The sequence below is a fragment of the Rana temporaria genome, chromosome 7, assembly GCF_905171775.1.
Source record: "Rana temporaria chromosome 7, aRanTem1.1, whole genome shotgun sequence".
Taxonomy (NCBI): Eukaryota; Metazoa; Chordata; class Amphibia; order Anura; family Ranidae; genus Rana; species Rana temporaria.
This window is the reverse complement of record NC_053495.1, coordinates 149,969,204-149,987,909: the sequence shown is the minus strand read 5'-3', so window position 1 is coordinate 149,987,909 and position 18,706 is coordinate 149,969,204. Positions and strand designations below refer to the sequence as shown.

The 18,706-nt window shown below is 42.5% G+C and overlaps 1 protein-coding gene across 1 annotated transcript in view; it reads left to right on the top strand.

Moving 5' to 3' along the window:
- Positions 1-18,706, top strand: part of DNM3 (dynamin 3) — a 414,911-nt gene that overhangs the window by 187,068 nt on the left and 209,137 nt on the right. The window contains exon 17 of the mRNA XM_040360124.1: positions 5,783-5,892. Coding sequence (XP_040216058.1) covers positions 5,783-5,892 — 110 coding nt within the window. The remainder of the gene's footprint in view (positions 1-5,782; positions 5,893-18,706) is intronic.

Genomic DNA, 18,706 nt, shown 5'->3' with positions numbered 1-18,706 from the left:
GCGAGCCACGCTGCATCTTGTAAAGGGTCCCTAATGCCGCGTACACACGATCAGTCCATCCGATGAGAACGGATCGATGGACCGCTTTCATCGGTTAACTGATGAAGCTGACTGATGATCCTTCGCACCTTTACACCATCGGTTAAAAAAACGTTTGTGTCAGAACACGGTGACGTAAAACACAACGATGTGCTGAAAAAAATGAAGCTCAATGCTTCCAAGCATGCGTCGACATGATTCTGAGCATGCGTGGATTTTTAACCGATGATTGTGCCTACTAACGATCGATTTTGTCCTATCGGTTAGGAATCCATCGGTTAATTCTAAAACAAATTGCCTTTTTTTTAACCAATGGTTAACCAACAGATGGCGCCCACACGCGATCGGATTTGACTGATGAAAACGGTCCATCAGACCATTCTCATCGGTTTAACCGATCGTGTGTACGCGGCATTAGTCTTCTGAAGCCTGAGATGTGTCCTAGAAGGCTGGTGCTGAACTTCTGGCTCAGAACTCCACAGGCGATCTGAGCCAGAGGTGTGAGTGAGTACCTGTCAAAATCAGGGTGGGTGCAAACAAGTGAAGCTCCCCTTTTGGGTGGAGCTCCGCTTTAAATTTTAGTGCAATAAGGTCACTTGTACATGTTAGATAAACATTCTTTAAATTGGAGCTCCAGTCAAATCTTTTTTTGGGTAGAGGTAATACCATCTATTGGGGTTTTATTTCTGTTTCCGTTTAGAACAGAACTTTTGTCCACTTACTTAACTCTCCTCCAGCAATACAAAGACCCAAGATCCCTTACCATTGACTTCTTCACTTTTTTCTGGTTTGGCATCTTCATCCACTTTGATCAGCCATCTTGGAATAGCGGAACTTCCAGGCCTGTGTGCAGGACTTAATTCATCCTTGTACCAAGGCATGTTGAGAATGTACATAGCGCTGCACAGACACGACTTGGGGTACATTTAGGAGAAATATTGCTAGTAGGCAGAACAAGAACTGTTATTGCAGAAGAAAGAAGAAATCTTGCAATGTTTTATTCTAAAGCTTGCTATACACGGTTCATTTTCAGCCAGCAGGCTAAACAAAAAATTCCTTCACCCCCCCCTGCCAGAAAATTGGGGTTGATTTACTAAAGGCAAATAGACGATGCACTCTGCAAGTGGTGTTTTCCAGAGCTTAGTAAATGGGGGGGGGGGGGGGAGCTCTGCTAGCTTCCATCATCCAATCACGTGCAAGCAAAAATGCTGCCCCCCCCCTGCATGTGATTGGGTGTTATTTGTAAAGTTAAGCTTCAACTAATTTACTGAGCTCTGGAACATCTGCACTTGCAAAGTTCACAGTCTATTGGTGTTTAGTAAATCCAGCCCATTGTATTCTGATATCTGCACCTGCCGCTGTCAGAATTATCTGATCAACACCTGCAGCCGCTGGTCACGAAAAAAATTCTAATCAATTGTCCCTTCAATAGAAGTCCATCAAGTAATCAGCTTCCATTGAGTAAAGACTGCCACACATTAATCAAAATTCAGCTGGTCTCTGCCGATCTTTCCAGATTTCAATCAGTGTATTGCCAGCTTTAGGCTATACTAGGGTGGTTTTCAAGCGCTTTAGTACTGGAAATAGCATCTGCTGAGTGCCTGAAAACCGCCTCCCATTCATTCCAGTGTGACTTTTCACACTCAGGCGGTGCGCTTGCGGGATGTTCCGAAAAGTGCCATGAGCAGCATCTTTGGGGCAGGTTGGGAGCGCTGTATTTAGCCCTGCCCATTGGAGCGAATGGGCAGCGCTTTCAAAGCACCTGAAAAAAAAGTTTTTAACTCTTTATTTCGGGTTACAAGCGCCCCGCTATCGGCCGAAAAACGGCACAAAAGTGTCACTTAAACAGCGCTAACGGCCAGGGCTTCCCAGTGTGAAAGCAGTCTAAGGCCGCGTACACACGATAGGATCGCCAGAGGAGAACGGTCTGAAGGACCGTTTTCATCAGTCCAAACTGATCGTGTGTAGGCCCCATAGGTTATTTATCCTTCGGTCAAAAGAAATGAGAACTCTCTTTAAAATTGAACCAATGGACGCCTAACCGATACGTCAAAACCGATCGTTAGTATGCAAAAGCATCGGTTAAAAACCCGCGCATGCTCAGAATCAAGTCAACGCATGCTTGGAAGCATTGAACCTCGTTTTTTTCAGCACGTCGTTGTGTTTTACGTCACCGCATTCTGACACGATCGGTTATTTAACCTATGGTGTGTAGGCACATCAGACCATCAGTCAGCTTCATCGGTTAACCGATGAGAACGGTCTAATCGTGTGTACGCGGCCTAAAGATTTTTTTCACTTCTTGTGTTGGTAAACTAACAGAAAGTGAGAGGAAATTTCAATAAGAAGGACATGGACAACAATAAATCTTAACCCCCTGGCGGTATTCCCGAGCGTGACTCGGGTGGATTTTTTGTGCTAAAATCGGTAGCTATGCAGAGCCTGCAGCGCGCGCTGGCTTACCTTGTTCTTGGATCCAGCGATGCATCCGCGCTGTGTGAGCGAGCGGGTGCTCGCTCGATTCACACAGTGTCCCCGTGTGCCGTCGATCTCCGTTCCCTGCGACGTTACGACGCACGGGGGCGGAGATCGGCGCCAAATTCAAAAAAGTAAACAAACACTATACATACAGTATACTGTAATCTTAAAGATTACAGTACTGTATGTAAAAAATACACACCCCCCTTGTCCCTAGTGGTCTGTCCAGTGCCCTACATGTTCTTTTATATAATAAAAATGGTTCCTTCTGCCTGCAAACTGTAGATTGTCCATAGCAACCAAAAGTGTCCCTTTATATCAAAAATGGGTTTAGATCAGCTAGAAAACAGCGATAATAAATTATAATCACTTGCAGAACTGAGCGATAGCGATTTGTGGGGAAATTCGTCATAAAAAAATAATAATAATGACAGCAACAATTCTGCAACTGAGCAAATTTCAGTGATTTTGAGTTGATTACATTATTGAATAATTTTTTTTAGAATTATATTATTATTTGTTATAATTATTTATAATTTTTTATTATATTATAATTTATGGTTTTGTTTTTAAAAAAATGTCATACCCGGGATGCCTACTAGACTCTTGTTTGGTCAGATTTAAGTGAGTTATTCCTAAGAATTCCAGGCCTACAGTATAAAACACCAAATTTCCTTGCAAATAATGGTACCGCTTTCAGCACCTTTTTTCTGAAATAATCATACCGCCAGGGAGGTTAATAGAGATTTTGTCACTGTACTAAAAAAGTGCGATTGTGGCAGTCTTTGTCCGTAACGGAAATATCTCACCCCATCTCTTCTTATTCTGGTGTTCAAACTGTAAGGCCCTGTACACGCGATCAGTCCATCCGATGAAAACAGACTGAAGTCTGATGGTCTGATGTGCCTACACACCATCAGTTCAAAATCCGATCGAGTCCAACGCGGTGACGTAAAACACAACGGCGTACTGAAAAAACGAAGTTCAATGCTTCCAAGCATGCGTCGACTTGATTCTGAGCATGAGCGGGTTTTGAACCAATGCTTTTGTGTACTAACCATCGGTTTTGACCGACGGTCAGGCGTCCATTAGTCCGATTTTAAAACAAGTTTTAAAACTTTGGTCTGAAGGACAAAAGTCCGATGGGGCATACACACAGTAGGTTTGGACAAACTGAACTTCAGTCCGTTTTCATCAGTTTGGACTGATCGTGTGTACAAGGCCTCAGAGAGGAGAAAACTCCCCACTGAGGACGCCGAGAATAATAGAATACAGAGGTTCTAACAATTGTCCACTATTTATATATTTTAATATACTCTACTAATATTGAATTTTTTAGCCCATAAAATATAGGAGCGAAAGCAGGCCAACTACATTCTGTGGAAGCATATATACATGCTATGAGTAAGGCCTCGTACACACGGCCGAGGAACTCGACGTGCCAAACACATCGAGTTCCTCGGCCAGTTCAGCACTGAAGCCGCGGAGGAGCTCGGCGGGGCGAGAGCTCCCATAGAACAACGAGGAAATAGAGAACATGTTCTCTATTTCCTCGCCGAGCTCCTCGTCGGCTTCCTCGGCCGAAAGTGTACACACGGCCGGGTTTCTCGGCAGAATTCAGCCAGAAACTCGGTCGGAAGCTGAATTCTGCCGAGGAAACTGGTCGTGTGTACGGGGCCTCAGGCTTTGGCAGAAACACATTAGCATCTTACTACTGTATCCTGCCATGTAGCCAAAAAAGAAATGTTGTAATGTTACCGAGTAGTCGGCTTCATTGTATTATTGCCACAATTCAAAGGCATCTGGGCCAGAGCACCGGTCTCCCATGCAATTTGCCGTAAAGCGTGGTCGCTTTGTTGTTTTGTACACTATGGAAGACTAAGGGCCAGATTCACATATAATTACGTTGCTCCTGGGCAGCGTAACGTATGTGATTTACGTTACACCGCCGCAGGTTTACAGCGTTAGTGCCTGATTCTCAGAACACTTACCTGTAAACTTGCGACGGTGTATCGTAAAAGCGCTCGGCGCAAGCCCGCCCAATTCAAATGGGGCAGGCACCATTTAAATTAGGCGCGTTCCCGCGCCGAGCGTACTGCGCATGCTCCGTCGGGTAAATTACCCGACGTGCATTGCGCTAAATGACGTCGCACCATTTGCTTAGACGTTAACGTAAATGTCGCCCAGCGCCATTCACGGACGTCTTACGCAAACGACGTAGATTTTTTAAATTTCCACGCGGGAACGACGGCCATACTTAACATTGGCTGCGCCTCATAGACCCAGGGGCAACTTTACGCATCGCAAAGGCTACGGAAACGTCGTAAATTCTCTGCGTCGAGCGCGCGTACGTTCGGGAATCGTCGTAATTTGCTAATTTACATAAGCGACGGGGAAAACGACGTCGGCGACACCTAGCGGAGGGAAAAAAATTGCATTTAAGATCTGACAGCGTAAGAGCCTTACGCCTGTCAGATCTAATGGGTATCTATGCGTAACTGATTCTAAGAATCAGTCGCATAGATACCCGGGGCCAGATTAGGACTTACGACGGCGCAAATGGTGTTGCGCCGTCGTAACGCCTTTGAGAATCTGGGCCTAATTATTTTATTTGTACTTTTTGAACGTTGTTACTATTAAATTTACCACGTAAGTAACTTTTCAAGATGAATGGGGGCTGTCCAGGTTGGGTCAGCAGTTATTTTGTGAAATGCAAGGGAACTAAACCAGTCTGCTTTTAGAGTGGAAATTTTTCAGAATTCACAGTGTTATCAAATTTCTGAAGTATGAACTGAAATGATCATATAAGAGTTTGAAAGCAGAAAATGAAGTCATGCCAGGTATTCATACCAATGTTAGCCATCAGGAAAGAGAAGACCAGGCAAGATTTATATTTAAATATTGGGCACCTGATCTGGAATGAATATGTGACATGGGTCCAGCTGGCCGATTAATGACTTTTCTTGGTTTGGGTGTACTAATTTATAATTGCTGTAGGCTTTTTGCAGTCCACTGAAGGTTCATGTTTGCAGTCAGGGAGGCTATATACAATACGTTTATTGATACACAAATGGCACGGTTCTCTGAAGTTAGTGGCACTGGCCTTTCTCAGATATTCCTTGCTTAGCTAAGAGTCCTTCCAGCTGCCAAGCTCATTTAAGTTTAATTGAGGTGAAGGAAGTAATGCTGTGCAATGTTGGCACTGTGTGAGACTTCTACTGTATCCAGGCTTATTGGTTTGTTTTTGCTTCTCCTTTCCGAATAGGAAAAAGAGAAGAAGTACATGCTACCTTTGGACAACCTGAAGGTTCGTGATGTGGAAAAAAGCTTCATGTCCAGCAAACACATCTTTGCGCTGTTCAACACGGAGCAAAGGTAGGATAAAAAGAAGAACAAAAAAAGGAAAATATGTATTTGTTATTAGATGTCATCTTTATATCCATAGGATATATTTTAAAAGAAAACCTTAGGATTAGCCCAATAATCCCTAAATCTCCTTACAAAAATATTTTAATTTAATATTCCCTTTTTTTCCTGCTGTTTGTCACAGATGCTGCTGATATTAAAGCGTTATTACAACTTAAAGAGGAGTTCCACCCTAAAAATGAACTTTCTATTAACAGCTTGCCTTTAACCACTTAAGGACCGGACCAATATGCTGCTAAATGACCCAAGGGTTTTTTACAATTCGGCACTGCGTCGCTTTAACAGACAATTGCGCGGTCGTGTGACGTGGCTCCCAAACAAAATTGGCGTCCTTTTTCCCCACAAATAGAGCTTTCTTTTGGTGGTATTTGATCACCTCTGCGGTTTTTATTTTTTGCGCTATAAACAAAAATAGAACGACAATTTTAAAAAAATGCAATATTTTTTACTTTTTGCTATAATAAATATCCCCCAAAAACATATATAAATATTTTTTTTCCTCAGTTTAGGCCGATACGTATTCTTCTACCTATTTTTGGTAAAAAAATCGCAATAAGCGTTTATCGATTGGTTTGCGCAAAATTTATAGCGTTTACAAAATAGGGGATAGTTTTATTATTATTTTTTTTTTTTACTACTAATGGCGGCGATCAGTGATTTTTTTTCGTGACTGCGACATTATGGCGGACACTTCGGACAATTTCGACACATTTTTGGCACCATTGTAATTTTCACAGCAAAAAATGCATTTAAATTGCATTGTTTATTGTGAAAAAGACAGTTGCAGTTTGGGAGTTAACCACAGGGGGCGCTGTAGGTGTTAGGGTTCACCTAGTGTGTGTTTACAACTGTAGGGGGTGTGGCTGTAGGACTGACGTCATCGATCGAGTCTCCCTATATAAGGGATCACTCGATCGATGCAGCCGCCACAGTGAGGCACGGGGAAGCCGTGTTTACATACGGCTCTCCCCGTTTTTCAGCTCCAGGGAGCGATCGCGACGGGCGGCTATAAATGAATAGCCGCGCCGTCGTCCCGGATCGCTCCCCGCGGAAATCCGACCGCCGCATGTAGCCCGACCCACGTCTAGGCAGGGACGTACAGGTACGCCAATATGCCTGTACGTGCCATTCTGCCGACATACATATACATGCGGCGGTCTGGAAGTGGTTAATGTTAAAAAAATAATGTTTTTAAAATGTTTTTTACTCACTTCCATCTGGCTGTTACTAGGCATATTTCATAATCTGCCTAGTTCCTGGCCCTAGGTGGTTCTACTTCCTGTCCTAAGACCTCATTTGGCATTGCTGTGCCTAAAAATCGCCCAGCATGTACCTCTCCCTGAAAACCAGGAAGAAAAAGGAACTGTGCTTCACATGCCCACACATATGATGGATACAGCCACAACATGAGCTGGAGGATATAAGGCAAGTGTTTGCAATGATTTCTGGAACGATTATAGAGCTATTAATATGTTTTAGGGACTATTTAATGTGATTCATTTTAGCTTGCAAAAAAAACTAAAAAATGATGCCCAGAACCCCGCTTTAACCACTTAAGGACCGCATAACGCCAATATATGTCGGCAGAATGGGTCGCAGAATGGGTCGCACGGGCCGCCGGTGTCCCGCGATCGGTCACAGGAGCTGAAGAACGGGGAGAGGTGTGTGTAAACACACCTTCCCCGTTCTTCACTGTAGCAATGTCAGTGATCGTCTGTTCCCTGATATAGGAAACAACGATCACTGATGTCACGTGTCCAGTCCCCCTACAGTTAGAAACACAAATGAGGTCACACATAACCCCTTCAGCGCCCCCTAGTGGTTAACTCCTAAACTGCAATTATCATTTTCACAGTAATCAGTGCATTTTTATAGCACTTTTCGCTGTTAAAATGAAATTAGTCCAAATAATGTGTCAAAATTGTCTGATGTGTCCGCTATAATGTCGCAGTCACGAAAAAAAATTGCTGATCGCGATTAGTAAAAAAAAAATTATTAATAAAAATGCCATAAAACTATCCCCTATTTTGTAAACACTATACATTTTTCGCAAACCAATCCATAAACGCTTATTGCGATTTTTTTACCAAAATTGGTAGAAGAATATGTATCGGTCTAAACTGAGGAAAAAAAAAACATTTTTATATCTTTTTTGGGGGTATTTATTATAGAAAAATATTGCATTTTTTTCACAATTGTCGCTCTATTTTTATTTATAGCACAAAAAATAAAAACCGCAGAGGTGATCAAATACCACCAAACCTATCTGTGGGAAAAAAGGACGCCAATTTTGTTTGGGAGCCACATCGCACGACCGCGCACTTGTCAGTTAAAGCGACGCAGTGTCGAATCGCAAAAACTGGCCAGGTCCTTTACCTGCATAATGGTCCGGGTCTTAAGTGGTTAATACCAAAACCTGGACTTGGACTTATTCTCGATATTCACCTCCTCCCTGGGTCAACTGATAGTCTCCTATGGCTTTCATCATCAGTTCTACACTGACAACACCCAAACCTCTCTCTTTACCCCTAAGTTTACAACATCGGTCACCTCACGCATCAATAATTTACTAACTGACATATCAGTCTGGATGTCACACCTCTTCCTCAAACTCCGCCTGTCCAAAACCGAGCTCATAATATTTCCTGCCCCCACGTGCCCCTTCTCCTGACTTCTCTGTCAAGATCAATGGCACAACCATTAATCCACCCCCGCATGCCAGGGTTTTAGGTGTAGTCCTGGACTCTAAACTTTCTTTTCGGCCCCATATTCTTTTATTTTCCAAAGCTTGCTGCCTTAACCTCCGCAACATCTCCAAAATACTCCCCTTCCTAACTAATTACACCACACAACTCCTAATCCACTCCCTGGTTATCTCTCGAATACTGCAACTCATCCACCTTACAAACTACTCAGTGTCTGCTACTCCTCTCTGACAATCCCTCCATTGGCTGCCACTTACTCAACAAATTAAATTCAAAATACTAACAATAACTTACAAAGCCATCCGCAACTATTCCCCCAGCTTCAACACTAACTCAGTCTCAAAATACCAACCCAATTGTTCCCATTATTCCTGCTCGCTAGTATCCTTGCTAGAAAACTTTTCTCTTCAGAGAAGCCTATCCTATCCACACCAAAGAAGTGTACTTTCATTTTCTCAGATCATCCCCCATAGTCAGGGCCGGCCTTTGGGGTGTGCGAGCTGTGCGTCCGCATAGGGCGCCATGGGCAACAGGGGCGCTGAGCGGCCACTCAGAGGCATACTAAGGGGGGGTGAGCCGCCCCCGGGTACCACACAATGGGGGGGTGTCAGACTGGCACTCCCCTGCGCTATTGTATTACACCCGCGGTGGCATTTTTCTTCTCTTTGTGTATGTTTAGGTGACCAGGGGGCGAGGGGTGAAGATGGGGAGGCGCCACAGGATTAGCTCGCACAGGGCGCCTGAACACCTAAGGCCGGCCCTGCCCATAGTTATTACCTTTTGTATCACTTGACTCTGCCTTCTAAATTGTAAGCTCAAGCGAGCAGGGCCCTGATACCAAATTGTATTGTAAATGTATTGTCTGCCCTCACGTTGTAAAGGGCTGTGCAAACTGTTGGCGCTATATAAATCCTGTAGAATAATAATAATAATAAAAAAATGTAGCATATTGCAGTTTAACCACTTCAGCCCTGGAAGGTTTTACCCCCTTCATGACCAGGCCATTTTCTGTGATACAGCACTGCGTTACTTTAACTGACAATTGCGTGGTCGTGCAACGCTGTACCCAAATAAGGGGTCATGCATGAGAGATCAGTCTAGAAATGCCAGAGACAAAGTACAGATGAAGGAGCAGACAGGAGCGTAGTCGGTGGTGCAAGCCAGAGGTTAATCAGGATCGGATCAGAAGCAGAAGTCAAACAAGCTGGGTCAATAACAGGGAACGAAGTCACGGAGACACAGGAGCACAGGAAACACTGGGAAGCTGACGATAATACAGCAAGGTGTGGCTCCAACAGCAGGCTTAAATAGACCCAGAAGTACTGCCCAAATCAGTCACACTGTGCACTGTGGTGGCCATGATTGTCTTGGGCAGAATTGCCAGTCCTTTTTTGGCCATTTCCCTGACACATATGAGTGCTGCCAGCATTGTAAAGGTGGGGGGTCAGCCTGTCGGTGCTTAGACCATACGCTGAACACTGCATCAAATTGGTCTGCATAGCTGTCATCCCTGAAGATGTCATCCCCTTCTAAAGATGATGCACAAGAAAGCCTGCAAACAGTTTTCTGAAGACAAGCAGACTAAAGACATGGATTACTGGAACCATGTCCTGTGGTCTGATGAGACCAAGATAAACTTATTTGGTTCAGATGGTGTCAAGCATGTGTGGCGGCAACCAGGTGAGGAGTACAAAGGCAAGTGTGTCTTGCCTACAGTCAAGTCAAGGTGGTGGGAGTGTCATGGTCTGGGGCTCCATGAGTGTTGCTGGCACTGGGGAGCTACAGTTCATTGAGGACTGTGACATACTGAAGCAGAGCATGATCCCCTCCCTTCAGAGACTGGACCACAAGGTATTCCAACATGATAACCACCCCAAACACACTTCCAAGATGACCACTACCTTGCTAAAGAAGCTAAGGGTAAAGGTTATGGACTGGCCAAGCATGTCTCCAGACCAAAACCCTATTGAGCATCTGTGGAGCATCCTCAAATGGAAGGTGGAGGCGCGCAAGGTCTCTAACATCCACCAGCTCCATGATGTCGTCATGGAGGAGTGGAAGAGGACTCCAGTGGCAACCTGTGAAGCTCTGATAAACTCCATGCCCAAGACGGTTAAGACAGTGCTGGCAAATAATGGTGGTCACACAAAATATTGACAATTTGGGCCCAATCTGGACATTTTCACTTAGGGGTGTACTCACTTTTGTTGCCAGCGGTTTAGACATTAATGGCTGTGTATTGAGATATTTTAGGGGACGGCAAATAAACACTGTTATACAAACTGTACACTCACTACTTTACATTGTAGCAAAGTGTAATTTCTTCAATGTTGTTACATGAAAAGTTATGATAAAATATTTACAAAATTGTAAAGCGTGTACTCACTTTTGTGACATACTGTATATGGTGGAGTGGCGACATCAACTAATCACTTTCAAGTGTTATATGACTTCTCTTGAAGTTTGCAAAACCACCACTTATTTCTTTGTTCATGTCTTATTACAATTTTTCTGGGTGGATCGTCAGGTCTCTGCTGATGCGAGCATCTGACATAAGTTGATTCAAGCTGTCACCTGAGTGTCTGAGTGTCCATCGATCCTTGTGTTTCTGTGGGCCTGTTTGCTGCTGTATGCTGTGATATTGCCCACCCCTCAGTATATTACTTGTATACGTCCAATGGTCTATGCATAAACGTTCTGTATCCACCTGTACAGTAGGAATAATTGTAGCGATACTCCCATATTAGCTCTTGAGAAGCCCCTTGTCAGGGAAACCCTTGTTGGCATGCAAGTAAGACGTTTCTTGTAGTTGGTTACCAGGTTTGCACACATTTCAAGAGGGATTTTGGTCCACTCTTTTTTTCAGATCTTCTCTAAATCATTAAGGTTTTTTGGCTGTCGCTTGGCAACTCTAATGGCGTGTACACATGATCATTTTTCGGCATAAAAATAAACAACGTTTTTCGGCATGTAGAAAAAACGACGTTATTCCAACTTCATCATTAAAATGACATTGCCCACACACCATAGTTTTTAAAAAATGCTCTAGCAAAGCGTGGTGACGTACAACACGTATGACGGCACTATAAATGGGAAGTTCCATGCGGATGGCGCTACCCTTGGGGCTGCTTTAGCTAATTCCGTGTTAGTAAAAGACGATTCGCGCTTTTCTGTCTGTTACAGCGTGAGGAATGTGCTTACTCCATTATGAACGGTAGTTTTACCAGAACGAGCGCTCCCGTCTCATAACTTGCTTCTGAGCATGCGCAGGTTTTTAACGTCGTTTTAGCCCACACACGATAATTTTTTACAATCCGAAAAACGACATTGTTTAAAATGTCGTTAACAAATGCGGCATGTTCTAAAAAAATTTTTTTTCATTTTTCAGAACCCGAAAAATGATGTGAAGCCCACACACGATCATTTTAAATGACAATTTTTTAAAACAACGTTTTTTTTAATGCCGAAAAATTATTGTGTGTATGCGGCATTAGTTACGGCTTCCTCCATAAATTTTCTATAGGATTAAGGTCTGGAGACTGTCTGGATTGTCATGCTGGAACATCTTCAATGTTCTGGCTGAAGGAAGAAGGTTCTCATCCAAGATTGTACAATACATGGCCCCATCCATTGGCCCCTCAATGCGGCAAAGTCAGCCTGTACCTTTAGAAGGGAAACAGCCCCAAAGCATAATGTTTCCACCTCCATGCTTGCCTGTAGGGATGGTGTTTTATGGTCATAATAAGCATTTTCCTTCCTCCAAACACGGCGAGTCAAGTTAATGACAAAGAGCATAATTTTGGTCTTATCTGACCACTGAATCATGTAGATGTGCATTGGTAAAATTCAGACAGGCCTGTATATGTGCCTTCTTGAGAAGAGGGACCTTGGGGGATTTCAATAGATTGGCGGCGTATTGTGCTACAATGTTTTTTTTGGTGACTGTGGCCCCAACTGCCTTGAGATCATTCACAAGCTCCTCCCGTGTAGTTCTGGGCTGATCCCTCACTTTTCTCATGATCATCCTTAATCCATGAGACACAATCTTGCATGGAGCTCCAGACCAAGGGCCATTGATGGTTATTTTGTATTTCTTTCATTGGCGAATTATCGCTCCAACAGTTGTCTCCTTCTTACCAAGCTTCTTGCTGATGGTCTTGTAGTCCAGCCTTGTGCTGGTCTACCATCTTGTCCTTGACATCCTTTGACAGCTCTTTGGTCTTGCCCATGATGGTGAGGTTTGAATGGAAAATGACATTCTGTGGATAGGTGTCTTTTATGCACATAATGAGTTGTCATTAGGCGCAACTTCTTAAATTGACAGGACTAATCTGTGTACCATATAAGCACATACTGTAGCCAGTCTGTGGGAGCCAGAATTTGCTTTGTTAGGGGATCAAATACGTATTTTACTCACAGAACTGCAACTTAATTTATAACATTTGTATCATGTGTTTTTTCTGAATTTTTGGTTGATTTTCTGTATCTATCATTTAAAATACACCTATGACAAAAATGATAGACCCTTCATTTCTTTGTAAGTGATCAAACGTACAAAATCTGCAGGGGATCAAATAATTAATTTCCCCACTGTATGACCACTTGGATGGTTTGTGGGCCATCTGACTACAATGCATGTACTTGTGTCACGTACCTGAGTGGAGACTGAAATGATGAGATCGGCCTCTCTTGTATCTTCATCCCAGGCCCCACTGGGAGTGAAACAGAGGGCACCAAGGGGACAGGAGGAACATGAGTGCCTGCAGATGTAGGTCAGGGAACTTGCAGCAGGAGATGCGGTTCCAAGGCAGCAGGAGAATCATCAGATCTGAAACAGTAGCCATGCACAGCAGTTTAGCTGAGGTTAAGGAAGCACACCACTTGCGCTGTGGGGCCAGGGTGTGTGGCTGGTCAGAGCTCTCAGCAGACTTGCAGCAGGAACGTTCAGCGTGGTGTGGAACTGCAGCAGCAGACAGCCGGGCAGACATTCGAGTGGTGGTGGGGGGGGGGGGGTAAGTCAGGATCAGAAACAGGAACATGGTTATCTGATAGCCAGGGTCATCAACAGGCGGTCAACGAGGTACCAAATCAGGAGCAGAGCCAAGTCAGGAACTGACAACAAGACAGAAGTAGAATCTGATATCAGGTCAGGAGTAAGCCAGGTCAGCAACCAAGGAAACACTGGAGGGAAAGCTGAAGACCAGTCAGCATAAAGCACAGGCAGAAGCATCCTTAAATAGCCCGTCTGGCGGCAACATACATTGCTCATGCATTTGCTTTTTCGCCTTTCTATTAGCCAAACATCATCTGACATGCACATTTATATTAGCCAAATGTCTTCTTACTTGCACATTTCTGTTTGCCAAATGGATGGTTGGTATTCTCTGACAACTTGCATTGGATATTAGTTAGTCTTCTTATAAATCAGTTATGCTCATAAAAAGGAATTTTTCCATGCATGGTCAGAACATTAACCACATTTGAACTAGGCAGACTATGATCTTGACATACTTAAGATGAAACGACATTAGTAGAACGCCACAGTGTGAAAGAAATTGCTCAGAGGAATATGCCTCCCATGAAGCCCTGGCACACCTGCATTGAAAGTTTAGCAAAATGCATAAAAACTATCAAGACTGGAAGGCAAAAACTTGAAGTATCGTCATTAGCATGTGTCAGAAATGCAACACTGGTATGCAGTAATACGTGTTTTGCCAAGCTTTGGTGCAGTCAGTAGCAAAAGTAAAATTGTTATATGATTAAGTCAGATTTGTAGATGTGCTAAAAGAAACATCAAATTTAAAAAAATGCATGAAAATTAAGTTAGCATGTGTACTTTTCCAGGGTGAGGTCATGCTTTCATTCAGGAAGACATAAATGCCAAGCTAAATTAAACTTACATAGTTGCTATAATTTCAGGCATTACCACTGTCCACCCACTTCATATACATTTGGTGTTAGCTATGGATCGTCACCAGTAGACATGACCCCCATAGCTAGCCAATGCACCTCAATATGTCTTCTGGGAAGTTCACTGTCAATGAGCCTGTAAGAAAAAAAATGGAAATAATTTAGATGTATGGCTAGTGCTTTACAAAACAACATATTACTGTTTTCAGAAATGGGGTTACAAAGTAATTCATCATAACTGGCTATGTTATTGCCTATTGAATCATTGAGAACAGTGTCTTTCCTGGCTGTTTGAGTCATAGTCAACAGTTATTGTTAGTCATCCAAATGTAATCAGTATGGCATGACTATATTACTTTAATCAACACACTTGAAAGCCTAGATTTTTCTAAGAATCCACTATAATGAAAGGCTGCAGAGCATTTTGTTTTCTACTGACTAAATTGTGACCTTAGCATAGATTAACAAAAAAAAAAAAAGCTATGGACAGCCAAATGAATGGAAAAGTTAATTAGGCTACATACAGAAAAAGGCCCTGTTGAAGGGTGTTCTAGACAATCAGGTGAGACTTTCAAATCTGCGATCACTTTTAGCTCCATAATATAATTTATATTGATCTGAGTTTTTACTATCAAGCAACTTACTGGATAAATGATTGATTAAAATACTCCCTGTCAGGTACTGAAGATAATACTATTTTATATATTTTTTACCCCATGGACGCTAGATAAAAAAAAAACTATACATACACTATGGGCTAGATTCAGAAAGAATTTACGCTGGCGTATCTATTGATACGCTGCGTATATTCAAAGCTGCGCCGGCGTATCTTCTTTCTGTATTCAGAAAGCAAGATACGCCGAAATTAGGCTAAGATCCGACTGGCGTAAGTCTCTTATGCCGTCGTATCTTAGTTGCATATTTACGCTGGCAGCTAGGTGGCGCTTCCGTCGATTTACGCGACAAATATGCTAATTAGGTAGATACGCCGATTCAGAAACGTACGTCCGCCTGGCGCATTTTTTTACGTCGTTTACGTTAGACTTTTTCCGGCGTAAACTTACCCCTGCTATATGAGGCGTACGCAATGTTAAGTATGGACGTCATTCCCGCGTCGAATTTTGAAAATTTTACGTCGTTTGCGTAAGTCGTTCGCGAACAGGGCTGTACGTAAGTTACGTTCACGTCTAAAGCATTGACGATTTGCGGCGTAATTTCGAGCATGCGCACTGGGATTCTTTCACGAACGGCGCATGCGCCGTTCGTAAAAAACATCAAATACGTGGGGTCACACTAAATTTGAATAAAACACGCCCACATCATCCACATTTGAATTAGGCGGGCTTACGCCGGACCTCATACGATACGCCGCCGTAACTTAGGGCGCAAGTTCTTTATGAATACGGAACTTGCGCCCTAAGTTACGGCGACATAACGTATCTGAGATACGTTACGTCAGCAGAAAAATATGCCGGGCTTTCTAAATCTAGCTCTATATATATATATGCATTATATGCAGAATACATAGAATAATATTGACTTGTTAGTTAACAGGGTTTAGAAGTGAATTGGATATCTCTTAAAGCATATTTAACCCAAAAAGAAAAAAATTATACCAGTTATTAGATGTACTGGCTGCATATGTTATTTTTTCCCTTTATTTTGATCTGGTAATCTTGCAAATTACACACTTCCTGTCTTTTTTATGTCTACACTAATTTCTCCATTGTATCTGTGGAGGAAGCCATGGTTGTCACACATGTGTACCTTTGTTTGTCTTTATTCTGGCGGTGGCTTTATGGGACTAGTAGTGTATACAATAAAGTTCTTTGTGCTTTCTCATAAGCTCAGCAGAATGACAAGGACACTGCATTTCTGGCAAGATTAGCAGATATTTTATGTATTTGCTGAAAATATTCTTAGCCTGAAAAAATGAATATAGCCACTATTTTCAATGACTGTTAAGCTGCAATATCTATTGGTTTTGGGTTTAGTTAAAGCGGAGGTCCACCCTAAAAAAAAAAAATTGACAAAAAGGCTCCAAAAATTTAGAATTTTTTTTCATACTTAACAGCAGTGGCTGTTACTAGGCAGATCTCCTAATCTGCATCTTCCTTGTCCACGGTGGGTCTTCTTCCCCTTTCTTCTCCTCGTCGAACTGCCTCCTGGGAAACGGGTATCTTCTGGGACCTTGTGTGTGTCCCAGGAGACATCCGCCCATTCACATAGCGCAGCGCGACTTGCACATGCGCAGTAGGGAATCGGGCAGTGGAGCCGCAACGCTTCACTTCCTGATTCCCTCACCGAGGATGGCGGCGGGCCAGCCGAGACCCGAGCGATTGCTCAGCTTCGGCTGCTGACATCGCTACCATGTTTGTAGCTGCTGACTCTTATTTTTTTTTTAAGCCAGACTTATGCTTTAAGTGTTAAGAAGTGGTTTAAATGATCAAATATGGACACATTTTGCTAGAAGGCACATTTAAGCCATGGCAGCAAGACATGGTGGGCAGGGAGATATTCTATGCCCCTTAATTTTCTTTGTATGTACAAAAATATACAAAATCTGCATCCCACAGTAACATGCTACTTACTGGCGTACTTCTTGTTCCCAAACAAGTGTCTTGCATGTCTATATTTTTGCACCTCTAAGTGCCCTAACTGCCTAGAAACCTAGAAAGATTTAATTGGATTGAGTCTTAAGCAGTTATGTTAGCAGGTAACATGAGTAGTACAGCTCAGTAACATTCATAACATTCAGTATCTGCTTTGCACTTGGCTCACAGCAATACTTGTCACTGTGCTAGAAGTTTACTAATTGGTCTAGTACCAAGAGTGATTGTCTGTTAATGTGTAGAAACCATGACAGGGGATTCCACTCTGTTACCCTTGTCATTCTACCCAATTCATATAATGAAGAATAAATCATTTGTTTCTTACATTTTATCTCATGGCATGAAGATGCATTTTTTTCCTTATAACACACGTTTCAGTTGGAAACAAAGAAAGTTGTTTAAATGTGGCAGCTACATTTTCACATGTGTTTTACATTCATTTACAGTAATGCATCCGATTATGGAACACAGTCAATCTGAGATGTAAATTGCATTGCTAGTCACCAGATGTTTTATATTTTGTGTGAATGACATCACAGTTCTCCAAATATAAACGTATATTGGACATACTATATATTTACATTTTTGTGTATTTTTTTTTATACTAGTTAGTAGTTGTGGGTTAATCTTTGTCACATAGTTGGGGGCTGGAGGCTGGAGATTCTAACATTTGTTACAAGTGTTGTCATATGGCCATTGAGGGTTATTTACAAAAGGCAAATCCACTTTGCACTACAAGTGCAAACTACAAGATCAAAGTGCACTTGAAATTGCACTGAAAGTGCACTTGGAAGTGCAGTTGCTGTAAATATGAGGGGTCGATCGAAATGCTGATTTTATCATCCAATCATGTGCAAGTCAAAATGATGTTTTTTTTTATATTCCTTGCATGTCCCCCACGGATCTTTCAGTGCACTTTGCACTTGTAGTTTGCACTTGTATTGCAAAGTGGATTTGCCTTTCGTAAAAAACAACAAAAAAACAACAACATTATTGTCTTTCTGAAGTACCATAATATCATAATATTACACAAGATAGATAGCCATACAGCAGTTTGTAAAACCCTTGATAGCCAACTTTCTCATATTGGAGCAAAACATATCGCTTACTAAAAATGGCTACACATTATACAATTTTATGTTAAATTTCCTTTAGATTTACCTTCAACTATGTAGTGCAAGGGCCTGCCTGATTGCATACAATTTTAAAGTATTTAGGTTTGACCTCATTTTATATGTTTTTGGTAAATCTAAAGGAAAATTGTAAAATTTTAAGCTAGCTTGAGGAAACTGTCCCTAACTGTAATGCCCAGTACACACGATCATTTTTCCCGACGGTCAAAAGACCGCCGGGAAAAACAGGAACCGGCTCGGTCCCTTTTCCCCTGTACACACGGCCGGTTTTCTTGACAGGAAAACTGCCAGGAGAACTTTAGCCCTGTACACACAGGCCAGGTTCTCTATTTAGGTTCTCTAATTTTTTCATCAAGATTTTAGGCAATTTTCGTGACGAGAAACCTGAAAGCCTCATACACAC